General features: G+C 41.1%; 1 protein-coding gene across 10 annotated transcripts in view; it reads right to left on the bottom strand.

Annotated features, from left to right (window-relative positions):
• MPPED2 (metallophosphoesterase domain containing 2) overlaps window positions 1–19,136 on the bottom strand; it is a 203,485-nt gene that overhangs the window by 32,743 nt on the left and 151,606 nt on the right. For all 10 annotated transcript variants that reach the window (XM_063671032.1, XM_063671034.1, XM_054438583.2 and 7 more), the window contains exon 5: window positions 1,009–1,124. In XM_063671032.1, coding sequence (XP_063527102.1) covers window positions 1,009–1,124 — 116 coding nt within the window. The remainder of the gene's footprint in view (window positions 1–1,008; window positions 1,125–19,136) is intronic.

Raw genomic sequence — 19,136 nt, 5'->3', positions numbered from 1 at the left:
ACAGGAAAATTTGTGGAAATTATTTATATTTGTATAAAGTGCTTTTCCCTTCTCTCCAAACCAAGATGATTAAGAAACTCTTTTAGCACTGTACACTGAAAAATGTGTTAAAAGGGTAGATTTCATGTTATATGTGTGTGTGTGTGTGTTTAGCCACAATTTTAAAAAGAAAGAAAAAATCGAACAGTCTTCTATTAAAAGTGGAACATCTGAATTTCTTGAGCACACCTTAGTCATTTAGAAAGGGTCCTGGCATAATGAGTACTGAGTAGATGTGAAATCAGGGCGGTAGTCCTTGTTGAAGAATGTTCTGTAGCTAAACCAACAGATAACAAGTTTGTGTAAAATTAGAAGATAATAAGTCAAGTGATCATTCTCTGGCCCATAATGTGGCTCACTAGTGGGTAGGCTTTGAAGCACACAGACAATATAAATCTGGATGCAGCCTCCATGTGTCTGTAGGGTAAGTATCCTTAAGTAACTTTCAGTGTAAGTTCTTACTGAAATACCTCAGCTTAAAAAAAAGGATTCTTTTCTAAAATTATCAGCTCAAATGTTAAACTTTAAAGGTCTTCCAGGTTCCAGCATTATATGGAAAAGGAAAATGAGCTCCTTTGAATAAAAATTTCCATCATTTCATTGCCATTCAAAAGCCCTGTGATTGGGAGGTCCGTATCCTCCTTCCTTTCTCCACCCCACCCCCTTACTCCAAAGTGAATACAGTTCTTAAAATAAATTATCAAGCTCAAAAGACTGTGGTGCACCATACTCATTTGATTTTTCCCTGACTTGACTAAATCAAAAAATTTAATTTCAAGAACACCTGTAAGCCCAGCAGAACTGCTGAGTTTAATTATCATACTGAGTTTCTTTAAAGACATTGACTTTTCGTATTCACCTTTTTTTTTTTTTTTTTTTGGAGGAAAATGATTATGTCCCTGAAGCATTATTCATTACGCCTGGAAAAAAGGCATCTGGATGACAAAGGACAACCTTTGCTTCACTTACCTAGAGGAGGTCCATGTGTCATGAGTATGTCAATGCCCTCAGGGATGAGGTTCCACTTGTCCAGCAGAGACTGACCTCTGGGTAGGTTAAAGCCCCATCCATTAAACCACGGGGTCCTTTGGGGGAGATAATGCACATGGTATCAGGCCAGCAGAGCCACGGCTCTGCTCTGCAATATTTCTCTCTCGCACATTCCCCCACGGTTTGCATTGCTCTCTTTTCTCTTTTTGATGGTTGGCCCTGGCAGCAGGATGCTTTTTTGTTGACTGCTTCAAAACCAATCCATTTGAAAGCAAGCGTGGAGCCTACGAATTGTTCCACTAGAAAGGGGCACAGGAGCCTTTACAGTGGAGACTTTCCCAGCAGGCCTCTATCAAAATCTTGACAATGCTTTGTCTTCCCCCAAATCTCAGTGCTTCCTAAGATACCCAGCCCCGATCCAAAGCATTTCCACCCTTCCTGTAGTGCCTCACAGCTAAGAAATTCTGCAGTACTCCTTCTCCCTCGCAATCACTGTGGAGGGAGGAGTGAGGAGGGAGGAGAAAATCTTTCTACCTTTCCAGAAAGATTCTCACTAAAGTCCTTGGAGAAAAGGATGAGGGCTCTGACACAGACACCTCTGTCCATTAAGATGGTTTGAATACCCTGGAGTGAGATTTCTGAAAAAATATGGGGGCTCTGAAAAGTGAGAAGGAACACAGTAAACAGAAAGTAAATGTAGAACTTTTCTTCTGCCACCAAAGGGAAGATTTGGGGACATCCCTGGTCACTCTGGAATCCACTCTCCTGACAATGAACATGAGCCTTTTTCCATCCCAGGAACTTCTGCTCCAGGAATGAGTTTTTGAGATTGATGTTCCATGTAGAAGGGAATGAGTCTTTGTCCATCCATTGAGCATTTCTGATTGGTGCTGAAAATGTCTCTACCATTTAAAATACAGGTAATGGGAGACTGATCAATTTCTCTCTGCAAATACTACAGGCTAAATCACATTAGAACTAAGTAGTTCCTGGTGTTATCCTATTCCCAAACATCTAGATCTTATCAGTATTCTTTAAAACTGTTCTATTTTGTTCTGTGGGTAAATTCTAATTTGCTAAGGCATACATGTAACAGACAAGTCGGTCAATTTTCTGGCCAAGCCCAACTTACACTTTCAGTTTAACCTGCCCCTTCCATGCCAAATGAAAGAGGTAAACCTGTGTATAAAGTGACCCTAACCTTGTCAATCACAGCTAATCAAATGGAGTGCACTCTTATTTAAAGCCAGTCACTGGCCAGACTAATCAGATTCTTTCAAGAATTTGAACTTAGAAACACTGACACAGCTTTCATTTGATGGTGGACATGTATAGTCAGGACCAGAGGGAGAAGAATGGTCATTGAAAGCCAGGCAAAAATCTGTGGTATATGTGCAAATCTCAGTTCACGCTGATATGGTGGAGAAAGTTCCAGAGAGAAGAGACTGTGTAGCCCTAGCCAGAAAAGGAGAAACCAGGAAAGTATCAGACTTGCTTCCTAACCACTTTCCAAGTCCTTAAGCCATGCCTGGGGTGCTTGCTTATAATAGAAATAAGAATATGAGAAGAATAATTATATTGTTTTATTTAATTCTTTTTCTGTGTCAAGGTACCATTCTAAGCACTTTATTTGTATTAACTCATTTAAGCCTCACAGCAAACTCATGAGGTGGGCACTATTATCATCTCTACTTTACAATGAGGAAACTGAGGCACAGAGAGGTTAGGTAAACACAATTAATAACTTGGATATAAACCCAGGCAGTCTGGTTCCAAAAACAATGTTTACCACCATATAATTCCTCTTCTTATATACTACCTGAATTAATTTACTCCTTGCTCTGGGTGATACTCTTCTGTACTCTTTCAAGTTTAGGTATCTTGTTGCTTGAAGCCTAATGAGCTCTGAACTGGAATAATATATCAATTTCATGGTTCTGAAATCCAGTAATAACATAGTGGAGTGGACACCTATTGCTTTTGTCTGTTCAGATCTTTCCTCTGTCTTTTGGTGACAACATCTGAGTTTCGTTTGGAGAACCACTCCCTTTCCCACTCAGTACACGTGCTTCTGGTAAGAATGATTCCATCCCTGTTCTAGAATGAGTCTTAGGGATGTACATATGACCCAAGTTGTGTCAGTGAGAGTCACCCTCAGGCTTTGCCTGGTGCTATCTAAGAAGACGTCATGGTTTTCTCTCTGGGATCCTGAATCTTAAGACTTATATGAGCCTGGAATTGCCAGGGAGCTATTTTATCTGTCCTATAGATAGCCCCTGCTTGAGAAACCACCACAAAGAAACCCAAGACAAAAAAGAGAGGGCTCTAATGATGTTGTTGAACATGTGGATCCAGTTGTACCTGAAGCCAACTGAACTTTTTCTTCTAAGAGCCAATAAAATCTTGTTCTTTTTATTAACTTTAGTTAGATCCTGTTTCTTAAAACTTAAAAAGTCCTAATATATACAATTATTGTAGGTACCTGGGGTAAGAAATAATGTCTCCTCCACTTCAAGATGTCTACATCCTAATACCTGGAACCTGTGAATGTTACTGTACATGGCAAGGGGAAATTAAGGTCACTGATGGAATTCAGATGACCTGAAAATAGTAAGATTATCCTGGATTATCTAGGTCGGCTCAGTGTAACCCCAAGGGTCCCTAAAAGTGGAAGAGGGAGGTGGAAAAGAAGATCAGAGTGATGCAATGTGAGAAGGACTCAACTTGCTATTGATGGCTTTGAACACAGAAGAAGGAGACTAGGAGGCAACAAATGTGGGCAACCTGTAGAAGCTGGAAAAGTTACGAAAAACCCAGATCTTCCTATAGAGCCTCCAAAAAAATGCAGCCCTGCTGACACCTGGATTTTAGTCCAGTGAGACCCACATCAGACTTCTGACCAACGTACTTGTAAGATAAATACGTGTTGTTAGAAGCTACTAAAGTTACTGTGACTTGATAGAGCAGAAATAGAAAATTGATACAGTACCTACAACGTCTGAGCTGCCTAAAATGCAGGGACTGGGAGTGGCCCTGGGCCTCAGCTGACATATGGCACATGGTCAGTCAACACAGCCACACTGCCTTGCTCAGCTAGATGCAGTGCTTTTAGAGAGGAGAAGGTAGTGCTCTCTTTCCTACCTCAATTTGCTTGGGAGGTACCTGGCATTGGAGGCCTGGGGATAATGCCAGGTAGACCCTTTTAGAGTTCAATGAATCGGTCTTTCTCTTTCTTGTCCTTTAAGATTCCTTACCTTCAGGTTCTTAAACATTTTTATTAGAGTCTAAAATACAGCTTTTCTCATTTGGGATGCCCATCCTTCTCCTTCATTTTACAGTGACCCTCTTCTAAGGTTTGTTTTAAAAGTAAAAACAAAACAAAAAGGCAACTTCAAAACCCAATGAAAACTCAGTGAGCATTTTGGACAAAGAGAGACAGAGAAAAACAAGAAAAGCATCTGTTTTGCTAGATTTTGAAAACAAGCTTCTGGGCCTATGGTTTTCATCTGGACCTCTGATAAAGAAGGGTTTTAACAAGTCTCAAGCACACTCAGGTAGTTGTTACAACGAGGGGATCTGATTTTGCTGTCAGCAAGGATATTCAACCTCTGAACCCACAGGACACACAGGGGCTTCCAGAGGCAAAGGAACAGGGCTTAAATTTTTCAGTCTTTCCTGTTTTCCCTTGCAGAATTTTCTCTTAAAACCCCACAGCCATATTCCCCCAGGAAATCCTCAGTTTTATAAGTGCTCTGTAAAAGATAAGACAAACCTATGGTCTATATTTATAGAGACCCCAAATTTCATTTGGTTAATGTTAAGCTGTGACAAAATCCAGAAGTTTCCAAGTTAAGGATGAAGTTTAACAATGTCTGTCTTTTATTTCAACTCAGATCCGTATGTGTATGAGAAGAAGAACAGTTATATTCCAGGAAAAAAAAAATTTATCATGGCCTTGATGTGCTTTTACGTAGAGCTTTTACATAAGTTACTGGATTTCGTTCTTCGCAGCAATTTTTAAGGTAGGTATTATCAGCTCTATTTTTAGTTAAAAACCTGAATATCAGGGATATCAAGTAACTTGTCCATGTTCCCAGGACCAAAATCTGAACCCAGATCTGCTGGCTCCAAAGCCTGGGTTCTTCCCCTTGCACAATGCTGACCAAAACCTACTAGCCCAATTTCGGTTTTTGCTCTCATATATGTAAAGTAAAAGTAAGGCTGTTCCATACAGAATCTTAGTCTGTGTACTGTACAGCTCCAAGAGGTGCCACGGAATTGTGCAAGCGAGGTGGCCTTTAGTGAAAACATAGTATGATATGGCTGTTCTGGGGGCTTTCCAGTCCTCTAAATCCTCTAGGTAAGGTCTTTCCACAAGACAGTGGCAGGCAATCGGAAAAGCAGCCTACTGATGGATTCCAGAATTACCTCAGCATGGCATAACAAATGGGGCATACAGAAGTCGGGAGATGTGTGTGCTAATTCTCATGCTGAAATTAATTCACTGGCTCACCTGAACCTTAGGTTAGCAAAAGGTCCTCACTGGTTCAGTTTCCTCATCTGAGCAATGAATGAGTGAGTGGACTCAATTACTGGATTTCAAGATTGCTTTTAGGTTGTAGAAATCTTATGCAGAAATGCAGTGCACAAAGCAGGCAAATGCAAAGGTGGGGACTGGGAAGAAGGAACTTGGAGCCTGCTTACTCACTCAGCTCCCTCCTCCTTTCCAACCTGCACCTCTGAACACAGCTGGCCAAACCTGGCACTTGATGATTTTTCCATGATCTAAAAATCCTAATATTTTATAGTTCTGTGCAGATTATCCATGTTCTGAGTAACTGCAGTGAATTGCTCTCAGTGAATTACCTAAACTGCTTGTGAGGGACCAAGTCTAGTGTGAGAGAAATATCTATACAGAGCAGAACACTGAATGTGTCAGTGCCAATGAATAATGCTTTATCCAGTTGAGTTTCAACCTGAAACATGAAACCTCAGCAGTGAGCCCATCAGGGGTTCACTGGAAAATACGTGCACAGCCAACCTCCAGAGCCCCACAATGGGTTTTGTTGTGTAGCAATGGGGGGTGAGGGGGGAAAGGAGGAGGGGGGAATCCAAGGGAACAATGTCTATTGCTTCAGCCAAAGGACTTAATAATTAGCTGTGACTAATAAATACCACATGGGAACCAACTTGTAAGAAAATGTCCCACAAAGCACCCTATTGCCAGTGGGCCAATTTGAGCCTGCAACCTCTCCCCTTCTAGGGAGAGATTAGAAAACTAGAAGGAAGGGGAGCAACTCCATCTGCCTGAAGCCACTGGACCAAAGACTCAGATGGATGGAAGCTGGGGATGCTTTCAAAGTACCCTCCCCCTTGCTCTTGAAATTGTAAGCACTTGGCCTCCCTGGGCTGAAATTCCAGGGGCAGGGGCTAAGAGAGTTAACATAGGCAGAACTTACTCCAAACAATGTCAATACAAAACAGGTTTTCTTTATGGAAGCAAGTTGGGATGAAATCGCTGAAAAGGTCATCTGTGTTTGCAGTACACAGTACGGTGGTGCAGGCAGAAGGGAGCTGCCAAGCCATAAATCCAGGGAGGCTTGGACAGGTGAATAGCTATTTACTCCCCCACAAACTTCAGTGGGGGCTGGGTGCGTCCTAGGAAAGCAGGATTTGGAAACAGGAAGTTGGTGCCTGTTATCCTCAGGTGGGCTACTCAGGGTCACAGCCCTGGTGTTACAAATCAACGTCCACAAATTTTCAATGCACAGACAGGTCCTGAGCTGGTTGCATCAAAAAGACTTGGGTTCTTATTACTATGGTCTCCTGGGCACCTTCTGCAGGGATTACAGCTTGGAAGCCTTGGGGCAGCTCTGCTCGGATTTGGCACAGAAGCTGTGAAGGGGAAAGTGCAAAGATCACATAGCACCCAGACTTTAGGAGCTGGCAGGTTGGCTGTGCCACTTAGCGTAACGAGCACCTCCAGGCTCTTTAAAAGTTAGCCATTCTTATTTTGAAGGCAACGGTTAAGAGCATGGATTATGGAGTCAAACAGACCCACGTTCAAGTTCCAGACTGGCCAATTATTGGCTTCTCTGGACTTCAGTTTTTACAAATAAAAACAGAATGTTTGCCTATGTGGATAAAGTGAGTGAACTTTTGTAAACTTTTTGGTACAGAGGGTTAATGTACAGCTTTTAATTTACATATGATATATATTACACACATGTATGTGTGTGTACATATACACATACACACAGAGAATTGCTCACATTATTTTTTTCTTCCTAGAATTTCCCAAGCAATGGTCCATCAAATCATAGACCCTCCTGCTCCCGACTTTTGAAAGTCCCCAGTGAAGAGGCAAGCATTACTAGATGGCTAGACAGAGCCTGATTTCCTCTGGCTGATTACTTATTAAAAGCCACTTCCTCAGTTCACTTTTGAGTGGAAGTTTTTCAGAAAGCCATTCGCTCACTCGCTCACTTGCTCACTTGCTTGCTCCCTCACTGGCTCAGTCTTGCATAGACAATCCTGTGGAATGCAAGAGCACAGGGCAAAACAGTTAGTCAAGGCTGCTTAGCCAGCTAGTACAGATGGTTAGATTTTGACAAGATCTTAAATTGGGGAAGTTCAGACAAGGGGTTACTTTGGGTCCTTGGAATATTTATAATAGGGGGCGCAGAGAGGTTCACCGAAGGAATTGACAAGCTACTAATTAATGCCATCACTGCTGCCTGGCACCTCTATTAAGCAAAACTCAGAAACCGGGAGCCAATTTTCACGTACACTTTCTTTTCTAAATGGTAGCCATTCTGAATTGCAACCTTCTTCACGCCTGGCACTCCCAGCCGCCATCGGCCCCTCTCCGACTGCACATCACACCAGGTCCAAGAGAAGCTAATTTAACCACCGCTGGTTAAAATCATACTGCACTTCACAGCGCCTTTCACATGCCATGAAGCTGTCATGATAATTCTTGATCTCTAGCTCACCTGACAGCTCAGCCCTCCCTTGACTGCAAAGCTTCCCCGTCAGTTAGAAATAGCAGTTTCCCTGGCACCAGATGTGTCATCCTGAATATCCAGATGAAAGGCAGACACGTGTCCCCTGCTCCCTCCCCTCCCTGCCTCATTTTCCCTTCTTAGCTCTGGATTTTGTTTAGAAAGGCAATGCACCACCCCACCCCCAACTCCCAAGTCCCTCCTGTGGGTAGCCTGGAAGTTCCTCTTCTGCACAATTCAAAAGATGTCTTGCATTAGCCCACAGAACAACTTCACACCTTGTGCAGCAAAGAGACACACACACACCAGTTGACATCGCTAGAAGAGGGAAGGAAAACTTAACATCAGGGCAAGATTTCCACCCCTGTGCAGCTGCTTGGGAAGCCAGGCTAGCCCAAACCACCGGCCCAGCTGCCTCCAAAGGGCAGTGCTGGCTTCTCTCTCACCAGCTGTCTGGTCCCATCTCTTCACTACGACTTTGTAGCTTGGTCTTTCGTTATAAGATCCTTGGGATGAAAAGAGATATTGTTTTGATAAAGGGCAGGCCTAGGTGAATAATGTGGTCTGTGTGTCGTGGACAGGAAAGGAACAAATTGTGCCTGAGGTGGTCACCTGAGCTCCATGAGCTACTCATGGGGGCTTCTTAAACCCAAGCAGCACATGCGGACATCTTTACAAACACACCCGCTGTGTCCCTTTTTTGTAGCTAATAAAGAACAAGTGTCAGCATTAAGCCTCTGTTACCGATTTTCTTTTCCCCTGCTGGAAAGGAGGTGGTGTAAGCAGAGTTTACTGTAGAAACCAAGAAACAAAAGACATCATGACCAGTTTTTGAACTTGGTGTGCTCTGAATTATTAAAAATAATCTTATAGTGTCCACCCAGCCCTCTCAAGCATACCTGCCTTTAATCTTGTAAACAAGTTCATAGCAGGAAGGGGAATATTTTCAATGTGTTTTTTTCTACACGGCTGTAAGAAACGTGACGCCCATCCATCATGCAAAGAGAGCCTGACGGCGCAGAGGAAAGATCATGGCAGGACTTCTGTCTTGGTGGACAGGTGAGGCAGATTTTGGACATGACTTGGTGCTTACATAAGTGGCTCTTTGTTTTGCTGCTGCAGAAATCAAAGGACAAGGTACCAGGGTGCCCTCAGTTAAAACAAGGGCTGGTCCTGCTCAGCCCTGGGACCCTGAGGAGAGGAAAGGCGGTGAACTTAGCAGCCCCCAGTGGGACCTGCACTAATGTCCAATCCTCGGCAGTGAGAATTCCTCAAAGAGGAATCTCACGGCTCCCATTATCCAGGTTTGAAAGAAAAAGGGAGGCTTAACGGATGGAGAGAAGTAGACGTAAAGAAAAGGGATATTTGTCTTCTCTTTTCCTCTTTTCGTGGCAGTCTTTTTATTGTGGTAAAATATACACAACACAAAATTTACCATTTTAACCACTTTTAAGCTATAATTCAGTAGCAGTAAGTATGAGGTTGGTGCAAAAGTAATTGCGGTTTTTGCCATTACTTTCGATTACTTTCACCACCACTATCCATCTCCAAATTCTTTTCATCATCCTAAATAGAAGGTCTGTACACATTTAACACTAACTCCTCCATTCCTTCTCCCCCAGCCCCTAGTAACCACTATTATACTTTGTCTCTATGAATTTAACGATTCTAGGTACTTCATATAAGTGGAATCAGACAGTAATAGTCCTTTTGTGTCTGGCTTATTTCACCCTGCATAATGTTGTCAAGGTTCTTCCATACTGTAGCATGTGTTAGAAATTCATTCCTTTTTATGGCTGAATGATATGCCATTGTGTGGGTATGCAGAATTCATTTTTTTCATCTAAGAAGGTTTCTGAATGCTCAGTATGTGCCAGACACTAAGCCTGACCATAGGGAGACCTCGATAATAAGTCCCAGTCCCTTTCTTTGTGAAGTGCACAGTTACTGGATTGAAAGCCCAGTGAGGATGGGCTCAGTAAGGTACCTCCTAGGGTATACACTCATTCAACAGGCATCACCTGGATGCCTATAATGAGCCAGGTTCTGGCATGGCAGGTGCTGAGAAAATGAAATTGAATACAGTTTCCAGAACAAATCCATAGCCAGCCAGTTCATAGGTAGCAGTGCTCTGGACAGAAGTCTTTAAACTTTGGCCTTCTTTTTTAAATAACCTAATTTCAGAGGAGCTTGGGGAACATCAGAATGATGTGAAAATTGATCCAGCAGTTCCAAATGCAGACAGGCCCTGAGGCCAGGAGGTGACCTGGGGCATCTGTGACAGGACTGGTGTGAGTGGGAGGGAGGTCCTTCCATTTCCTCCTATACACTCCATAATAAGGCTCTGCAGCTGAAACCAGGACCACAACACACACAAACCCACATCCTACTAGAGACTGAGCCTGCAAGGGTGGTGTGTGTCACATGCCTGGCTGGCTCCAGAGCACAGGACGAACAGGACAGGGGAGGAGGTGGGAAGACTGCCAAGTACTCAGGAAACTCACAGAGAATACCCGTGCCTCCTCTTCCCCATCCCACCCTTTAGACATGTCACGGCAACCAGGCAGGTAGATTGTTTTCCTAACTTAGATTTCCCAACAAAATAAGAAAAAGAGGAAAGGTAGGTTCGGCAGTAGCTGGATTTTGTCTTGTTACATAGTGAACTCTCAAGAATTGATGTTAATAAACAAGTAGGAACTGATGAAATCTCTGCCCCCAAATACAGGAGAATTCACAATTTTATTACGTTTGGTTTCATTTAGAATGTGTTTGTGTGTGTGTTGTTACACATTTATGTTGCTAATACTGGTTTCTTTTGTATGCTATTTAATATTCTAGGGCATTATCAAGGGGATACAGTTGGGGAGCATTTTACTAGTAAGAATGCCCGCTACCTGCAAAATAGACCCAAATGGGACAATTGATAAGTGGACAATAAAATACCATACAGTCATTAAACATAAGGTCAATTGGAAACTCAATGAGTCTGGCTCACTACTGTGTCCCCATCACCTGGCACAGAGATGTGTATTTGTCAGCTGAATTAAGAATGAATGTTCATGAAGAGTTTGTAATTTCATGAGAAAATATGTATTCCTTGACGGTCAGTGGAAAAGTAAAGTATTACCTTTTGTGTATCAGTATAAATTCAAGCATGTAAAAAATGCTTTGAAGAAAAAGAAACAGACGGACATGCCTAATGGTTAGGTCATCTCTAGGGGGGAAGGGAGAGGGGAAGGATTATGGGTGATGTGAATTTTTTTCCCTTTCTATTTCTTTTTTTTTCTTTAACTTTTTCTATAATGACTATGTATCATTTAGAAAAAAATTATTCAATGTAAAACTCTCCAGATGGCTAAATGCAAGTGGAGCATGGATGGAAGAATTTGGAGAATTCAACATCTACTTCAACTCTACTTTTTCTAAGGTGGTTTCTTCCCTAGCTACATCCCATTAATGCCCTAGAATATTAAGGGGGTAGGGAAATCAGTGGGTTTGGGGACTTTTGCTCAGGAAGCTGACATGCGGCCTGCCTTCTTTCTCTCTACCTCCCATTTCCATATGTGGCAATAAAAAAGCATCTTCAGCAACGGAAGTCTTAAATTCATTCATGGAATGAATATAAGCCACATTATTGAGCACCTGCTTAGTGCCAGACATCACTCTGTTGCTGGTATGTATCTCTCATCTGACTGAGAAATTTCAGTTTAAATGCACACAACATTATATATCTGTATAGCACTTTGCTGCTTATAAATAATTCTCACATTTATCAGTTTACCAAGAGGTGAGCAAAGTATTAATTTCGGGAAAAACAGTCTACATAAATAGGATTTTGGGGGCCAGGCATGATGGCTCATGACTGTAGTCCCAGCTACTTGAGAGGCTGAGGTGGGAGGATCCCTTGAGCGCAGGAGTTTGAAGATGCAGTGAGCTCTGATCACGTCACTGCACTCCAGCCTTGGCTGTCTCTAAAAATGAAAAATAAATAGAAGTTGTAGCGACTTGTCTAAGGTCATCTAAGCTAAGTTGGCATGAACCAGAACTTTGTAGTTCAATGATTAAGTTAAGAGGGTTAGAAGTTAGGTCTGGATTCAAATTCCAGCTGCTTTCTACTTAGCAATATGACCTTGGACAAGTTCATCTGTTTGACCTCAGTTTTCTCATCTATAAAATGGTGATAAAAATAGCAATCATACACGTGTGTTGTGCAGATTAAATGTGATAACATATGTAATACATTTAGCAGACAGCCTGCCTATATAGATTAAAAATTAAATGGTGATTCTTATCATCATCATTATGAATGTTAATATCATTATAGATATTAATATCACCAACCCTTTGGTTTTTGTTCCCTAACTTATCTTCTCCATACTTCATGTCACCTCCAAGTTTACCTTTTCTCTACTTTTCAGATGTAGGATGTGGATACCAAAGAATTGAGTAGATCTGTCACAAAGCAATGGAAGATGGCATTTGATTATGGGTGGGCCAACTGCAAATAAAAAGAAGACGTTCACTTGGGAGATAGAAAAGAGAAGTTCTAGTCATGACTTTTCCAATTTACTTGCTATATAACCTTGAATAAGTACCCTCTCTGAATTCCTGTCTCCTTACCTGTGGAATGAAGACAAAAATTTCTAAGGCTTTAGCAAGATTGTCAAACAAAGGCCTATATATGTGAGTTGCAAATAAAAGGAAAGCACCTTCTGATAAGTGTCTTCTAATTCCCATGTCATTTCTTGTCCCTGTGGCCTGTTTGTGCTGTTTGAAAGCTCGGGGGAATTGGAATAAGTGACAAGGAGGTCAGATGTAAGTTAAAGTGTTAGCCCCCATTTATCTACCATTTTGGCTCTAAACGACTAGTTTCAGTCCAGACCGATTTAGTAAAGTGAGAAAACTGTGACTGCAAACTGGCAGTACACACAATCAGAGGAATGAGTAAAAAGCTTAGGCTGCCCTTCAATTCAGAGGTTAAAGCAAGCACACAGACCCGGTGTCTCCCTCACTGTGTGCCAGCCAACCATATATTATTAATTGGGCTCAACAAACATTATTGAGCACCTTCTACTGCAAAACTCTGGCAGGGCGCTCTGGGGAGATCTAAATGCAATGCAAGGCAATGCCCCACTCTTCACCAACCTGCCATCTGGTTGGGATAACAAGATCGTCACAGGCAAAACCGTTCTCCCCTATCTCTGCCCATTAAAATTTCACTGAGCCCTCAAGGCTCAATTCATAATTAGATTTTCCCCAAGAAGCTTTCCCCAATCCCCACAGCCCTTTGTTTAATCCTCATTTCTGGAATTTGTCATGCTCTGCATTATTACTTGCTTGTGTATGTCTTTTCTTTTCAAAATTATTTCGTATCTCATTCCAACAAGCATTTGAATCCACGTTGTGTTATAGGTATGTCTATCTTCTCCCAATGGGTTGTAAACCATGTCCTATTTATCTTGGTGTCCCCCAAGATCTACACAGTGCCTGACACAAAATAGAGGTCAAGAAAATATTCATAACAATGAAAAAGTCAAGACAGCTTAAACTAAGTGCCCAAGGGAATGAGCCAGATACTATGTGTGACTGGAGGAGGTTAGGAAAGGGCAAGGCAGATTAAGGTTGGGCTTTTAAAAAGCAAAGGTCATTTAAAAATACTGGATTAGACATATCACAGGCCTGTGCTGCCCAATATAATAGCTGTATTTACTGAGCACCTGAGATGTAGCTAGTCTGAAAACGGAGATGTGCTGTGAGTGTGAAACACACATCATATTTTGGATGCTTCATATTAAAAAAAAGAATGTGAAAATACTTTAATAGCTTTTATATTGAATACATGTTTAAATGATTGATTTTTGATAATTGGGTCAAATAAAATATATCATTAAACCAAATTTTATTTTATGTTTTTACTTTTTAATGTGGCTACCAGAAAATGTAAAATTACATATGTAGTTCACGTTATATTCATATCGGAAAATGCTGTCACAGGCCATATATAATGCTTATACTATGATTCAGTAATCCCTGTCTAGAAATTACATCCTAATGAAATAATCCAAAAGTAAGTAAAAATGCTATGCACAGAGTTGTTCACACAGTGTAATTTATAACAACAAAATATTGGGAACAATTATTTCTAAATTCGGCAGAAAAAAGAATGGTTAAAAACTTTGCCATGATTGGAATATCCAGTAAAATACACATTATGCAAATGTTAATTCTGAAGACTAGGTGGCAACACAGAAAATCCTTAAGACATCATGTTGCTTGAGAAAAACCAGCCCACAGCATACACTGCACACCGCGTCTACGTTCAATCTGCATCTGGGCATGCTCTTCCATTCACCCATCATACATGTGCAGAACTATGACTTCCCACCAGGTTCTGTATTCAGGAAAAATCAGAATTAGAGATGAAAGAGGATGAGGAGGCAGCCAGGTAAACAGACAATTGTGTATAAAATATATGCAATATATATATGCAAGGTGAGATGAGCACACCTAAGTTTTCCGAAGCTAAGAAACGGCTGCGAAAAATGTGAAGAAAAACAGGAAAGCTATTCTTTTTGTCATGGATGATGTGGGGTTTTTTTGCGGGGGTGGGGGGAGATTCCTAAGCCTTCTTGGATTATTACGATAAAAAGGCAGACTAGAGATCAGCCTCTGTCTCTACACTGAGCCTCTGGCACACAGCGTGTGTGTATTCTCCGTTGGTTCACTGTTGGCTCCACTTAACAATAGGTAGCACTTAACAGTGCAGCTCTGAAGTCAGACCTGTGTCTGAACCAGCTTTAACACCTCCACAGGTGTGAACTTGGGTAAGCTGCTGCACCTCTCTGAATCTGTTTCCCAATCTGTAAGATGGAGATAATTATATTATCTATGGCAATGATACATTGTTGGGAACATTAAATGAAATAATCCACATAAAGCCATAAAGCTCCTAGCAGAGTGCATGGCACATAATAACCCCTAAATAAATGTTGGTTTTATTGTTATTGTAAAGATTAGGAAACAGCATGATACAAAATTGATCAGAATGATAAAGCAGATGGTGGAAACTGCCTGCTTCCTACACTACATTCTAGTTGTGTTGGGTCATTACTTTCAGTTTCTAGAATCTTCTATAGCCATTGAATTTACTCAACCACGGTTTCTTCTTTGTTTTTTTTTTTTTGTTTGTTTGTTTGTTTTGTTAATGCCTTAAAGGATGATGAAATTATAAATGTTCTATATAATGTAATATTGAAATAACCTGATAATTATTTAGGTCCTCTGTCACTTACTCAGTGGCATAACTCATAAAAGACAGACTGCACTTTCATTTCAAATTCCACTTTTTTTCAGCCGGGCACGGTGGCTCACGCCTGTAATTCCAGCACTTTGGGAGGCCAAGGTGGGTGGATCACCTGAGGTCAGGAGTTTAAGACCAGCCCGGCCAGTATGGCGAAACCCCACCTCTACAAAAAATACAAAAACTGTGTGGTGGCAGGCACTTGTAATCCCGGCTACTTGGGAGGTTGAGGCATGAGAATTGCTTGAACCCAGGAGGCAGAGGTTTCAAGGAGCCAAGATCGCGCCACTGCACTCCAGCATGGGGGATAGAGCAAGATTCTGTCTCAAAAAAAAGAAAAATCCAATTTATCAACCTCCAGGTAACCTCTCATAGTCAAAACTAAAACCAGGTCAATTGCTTTGTTGTGTCTTAAAGAGATGCTGATGAATTCAAGGAATCTTGAAAACAGAAACATTTCATTTTTCTGATACTCAGTCTTGCTCTTTTCTCTTATTACTAAGCAACTTTGCATGAAAACAGACTCTGTTTTATAAATAGAACATTGTGCAAGGTTTTCTAGAGGTGTCTGCTAAAAATAAAGTGGGTTATAGTTTACCTCTTTATAGCTTTCAAAACAAAACAGCCTAAGCTTGACTAAATTTGCTATATTTCATTTTTGAAAGGTATCTTTATGTGAGCCAGGTCTGATTTCTTGAAATGAAATTCCCCAGAAGTTAGATTTCCTATATTTATACAAGGCATGCCTGTGCAAAGTAATGACACTAGTGTTTTTTTTTTTTTAAACATACGCCCTAGAATGAATACAACTTAGTGATGCTATACTTCCACCCTATAAAATACACAATTCTTTTTTGAAAATTGCTTACTTTGAAGAGTAAAATAAACATTTTGATGTATATATTTCTAGGTTATCTGCTCAAAAATCAACAGCATTACTTTGAAGCTAAAGTACAGGTCCCCAACTTGTGAATTACATTCTAAACTATTTCTAGGTTGCCTGGTTGGAACTAAAGTGTCATGGTATGGAAACAATGCTAGGTTCCCAGGCAAGTCCCCAGGAGCCAAGCTAACTGATATGATAACATACAATGTTAGAACAATGTGAACATGGAAAAAAGCCTCTAATCTTCAGCTTTTGATACTAGGGACATGTTTCTCCTTGCACTGTTCTGATGGGGGTCCCCAATCTCCAGTTTGGTGATGGCTCTAGAAGCTGGGTACAGGGACTATGAGTTGGAGAGAGGTGAACTAAGGTTTCCTGGTGTAACTTTCAAGGGCAGTGTTTCTCATACTATGACCAATAAATCTGATTTGCTGAGATTGTTACAGATCAGAAAGGGTTCTATGGTTAAATAAGTTTGAGAAATGTTCCTGCATTTTCCCTCCAATTTTAAGGTATAAAGTGAACATTACCATAGTAAAGATTCTGAGATACCCTGCAGAAAAGAAGCCTGTTTGATGTAATGGATCCTGTTCTAAACATATTGGACCCCCTATAAATTCTGTTTCACTTTTTTAAAATAATGGGTATTCATAAGAGCTAACATTTACATAAAGCTTGCCATGTAGCATGTACTACATGAAACATTTCATGTACATGAACTCAATACACACAGCATCTCTTTGAGGTGAATGCTGTGATTAACCTTTACAGATGAGGAAACTGAGGCAAAAAGAGGTTAAAGATTTCCGAAGTCACAGGGAGATGTGCTTAACTACCATGCCAGAATAAACCCTGGAAGCCAATCTCCTTGAATGTCACTTTAGGAAACATTATCCAAAGGGCAGGTCCACCCCTGTCACTGCTTTCTTTTCTTACATTGGTCCCTCGCTGTCATGTCTCAAGCCCATGATTATTCTGAAGCTGTAGTGGGAAATTTTCAAAGGGATAAAAGTTTCTCTCTTTTGCAACAGAGATAGATAGAAAATTCATTCACATTTCAGAGGAAATCTAGGCTTACTCTATCCTAGTATATTGGTTTCCTATGGCTGCTGTAACAAAACAACCCACATTTATTATCTTATAGTTCTGAAAGTCAGGAGTCCAAAATTAGTCTCACTATACTAAAACCAAGGTATTGGCAGGCCTGGTTTCTTTTGGAGACTCTGAGGGAGAATCTAATTCCTTGCCTTTTACAGCTTCTAGAAGCTTCCCACATTCCTTGGTTCCTGGCCCTAAATTACTCTGACTTCTGCTTCTGTGGCCACAACTCCTCACACTCTGACCCTCCAGCCTCCCAGTTGTGGGGACCCATGTGATTACACTGAGCCCTCTCCGCTAATCCAAGATAATCTTTCCATCTCATGGCGCTTAATTTAATCACATCTGCAAAATCCTCTCTTCCATGTAAGGTAACATTCACATAGTTCTGGGATTAGGATGTGGACATCTTTAGGGCGGGATCATTATGCTGCCTACCACATTGGCTTGGCACTATTGATGAGCTGAAGAGGAGGTGGGCAGGGATCCAGAATTGGCAGGGGAAGGGGGAAGAGACAAGGTCATGGGGCATATCCCTTCCTCACTTACCCCTCTTACCATCACCAGCTCATCCACCATAGCCCCTGAACAGCAGAGGTGAGACAAAAAGAGGAGTTCAGGGCTGTAATTCTCAAACCATGGTGTGTTTACCCCCAGGAAGTAACACCTGGATCCACAGATCATCCTGGTTTATCATCCTGGAGCAATAATTTTCATTTAAGATATTGAGAATTTTCAAATTTGAATCACAATTTTCATATTAATACAAGCTTGTGCATTTCCAGTTCTGCATAAAAACATTTAAAAGCTATTCCTAGTTGCCAGAGTGTATGGAGATAACACAGTCTATCTCCAATAATAATAGTGATATTTAAATAAATTGATACCTCTGAAATGCTTAGATCAACCTGGCACATTAAGAAGCTCTCAGTAAGTGATACCTTTCCGTTTTGTTGCTATTCACCATCACTGAAACAATTATACAGTTATCTGCTGGATGCTTTCAATACATTAGCTTCACAAGAACTCTGGAAGATATAAACTGCTATTTTTTTTTTTCAGTTTTACAGACGATCAAATGAGGAAAGGTCCACAGTGTTTAATCACTCGATTAGGGTCATGCATCTGACTGGCAAAGTTGAGATCTAAACTCAGATTTGGTTGCCTTCAGAATCCCCAGTTCCAACATTTCTTCTTCTCCTTCAAATTTGCTACCCAGGTTTCTCTGGGGCCAGGACAATGTGTCAGAATCATGAGTTAAACCAGAATTAGCATAGTTTGCGAGTGCATTCCTAACAGGCCCTTGTTTGTATGCTTTCTGAGTTATTAGTTCTGCAAAGAACACATTTCTTACTTCCTTATTTTGCCAGTGTTTCAGAAGGCGAGGGGCCAGAATTCTGTTCTCTGGAAAGTGTGTTATAACTGCATGGTATCCCACTCTCCCCAGTCCCCTCTTCTCTTTATCTGGTGACACACCATCTCTTATGTGAAATGTCTGCTACCCAGTCAAATACCTTCTTCTTAAAGCGTTTTAACAAGCACGCTATCAAAAGTGGTGCTGTCTGCCTTTTTCAACAAATGGAAATTTCCAAGTCAGGTTTTTACTGGCTCTCTCTAAAACAGAAAACTCTGAACCAGTGGCAGTGACACTCGATCACAGAGGCTATACATTTGGAAGCATATCTAATATACACACAAAATTTATGCTCCTTCTGAGGACTCTGGCTAAGCATACTGCAGTGAGAAGGAGAGAAAACTGTATTTCAAAATCTCACAAAGTTGAAGAGCAGGAAGTTTTGTGAGTCCAAGAGCAGTGACA

The sequence above is a fragment of the Pongo pygmaeus genome, chromosome 9 (assembly GCF_028885625.2).
Source record: "Pongo pygmaeus isolate AG05252 chromosome 9, NHGRI_mPonPyg2-v2.0_pri, whole genome shotgun sequence".
In the NCBI taxonomy this organism is placed as follows: Eukaryota; Metazoa; Chordata; class Mammalia; order Primates; family Hominidae; genus Pongo; species Pongo pygmaeus.
Note: the sequence above shows the minus strand (reverse complement) of the source record. Positions and strands in the feature narration are given on the sequence as shown.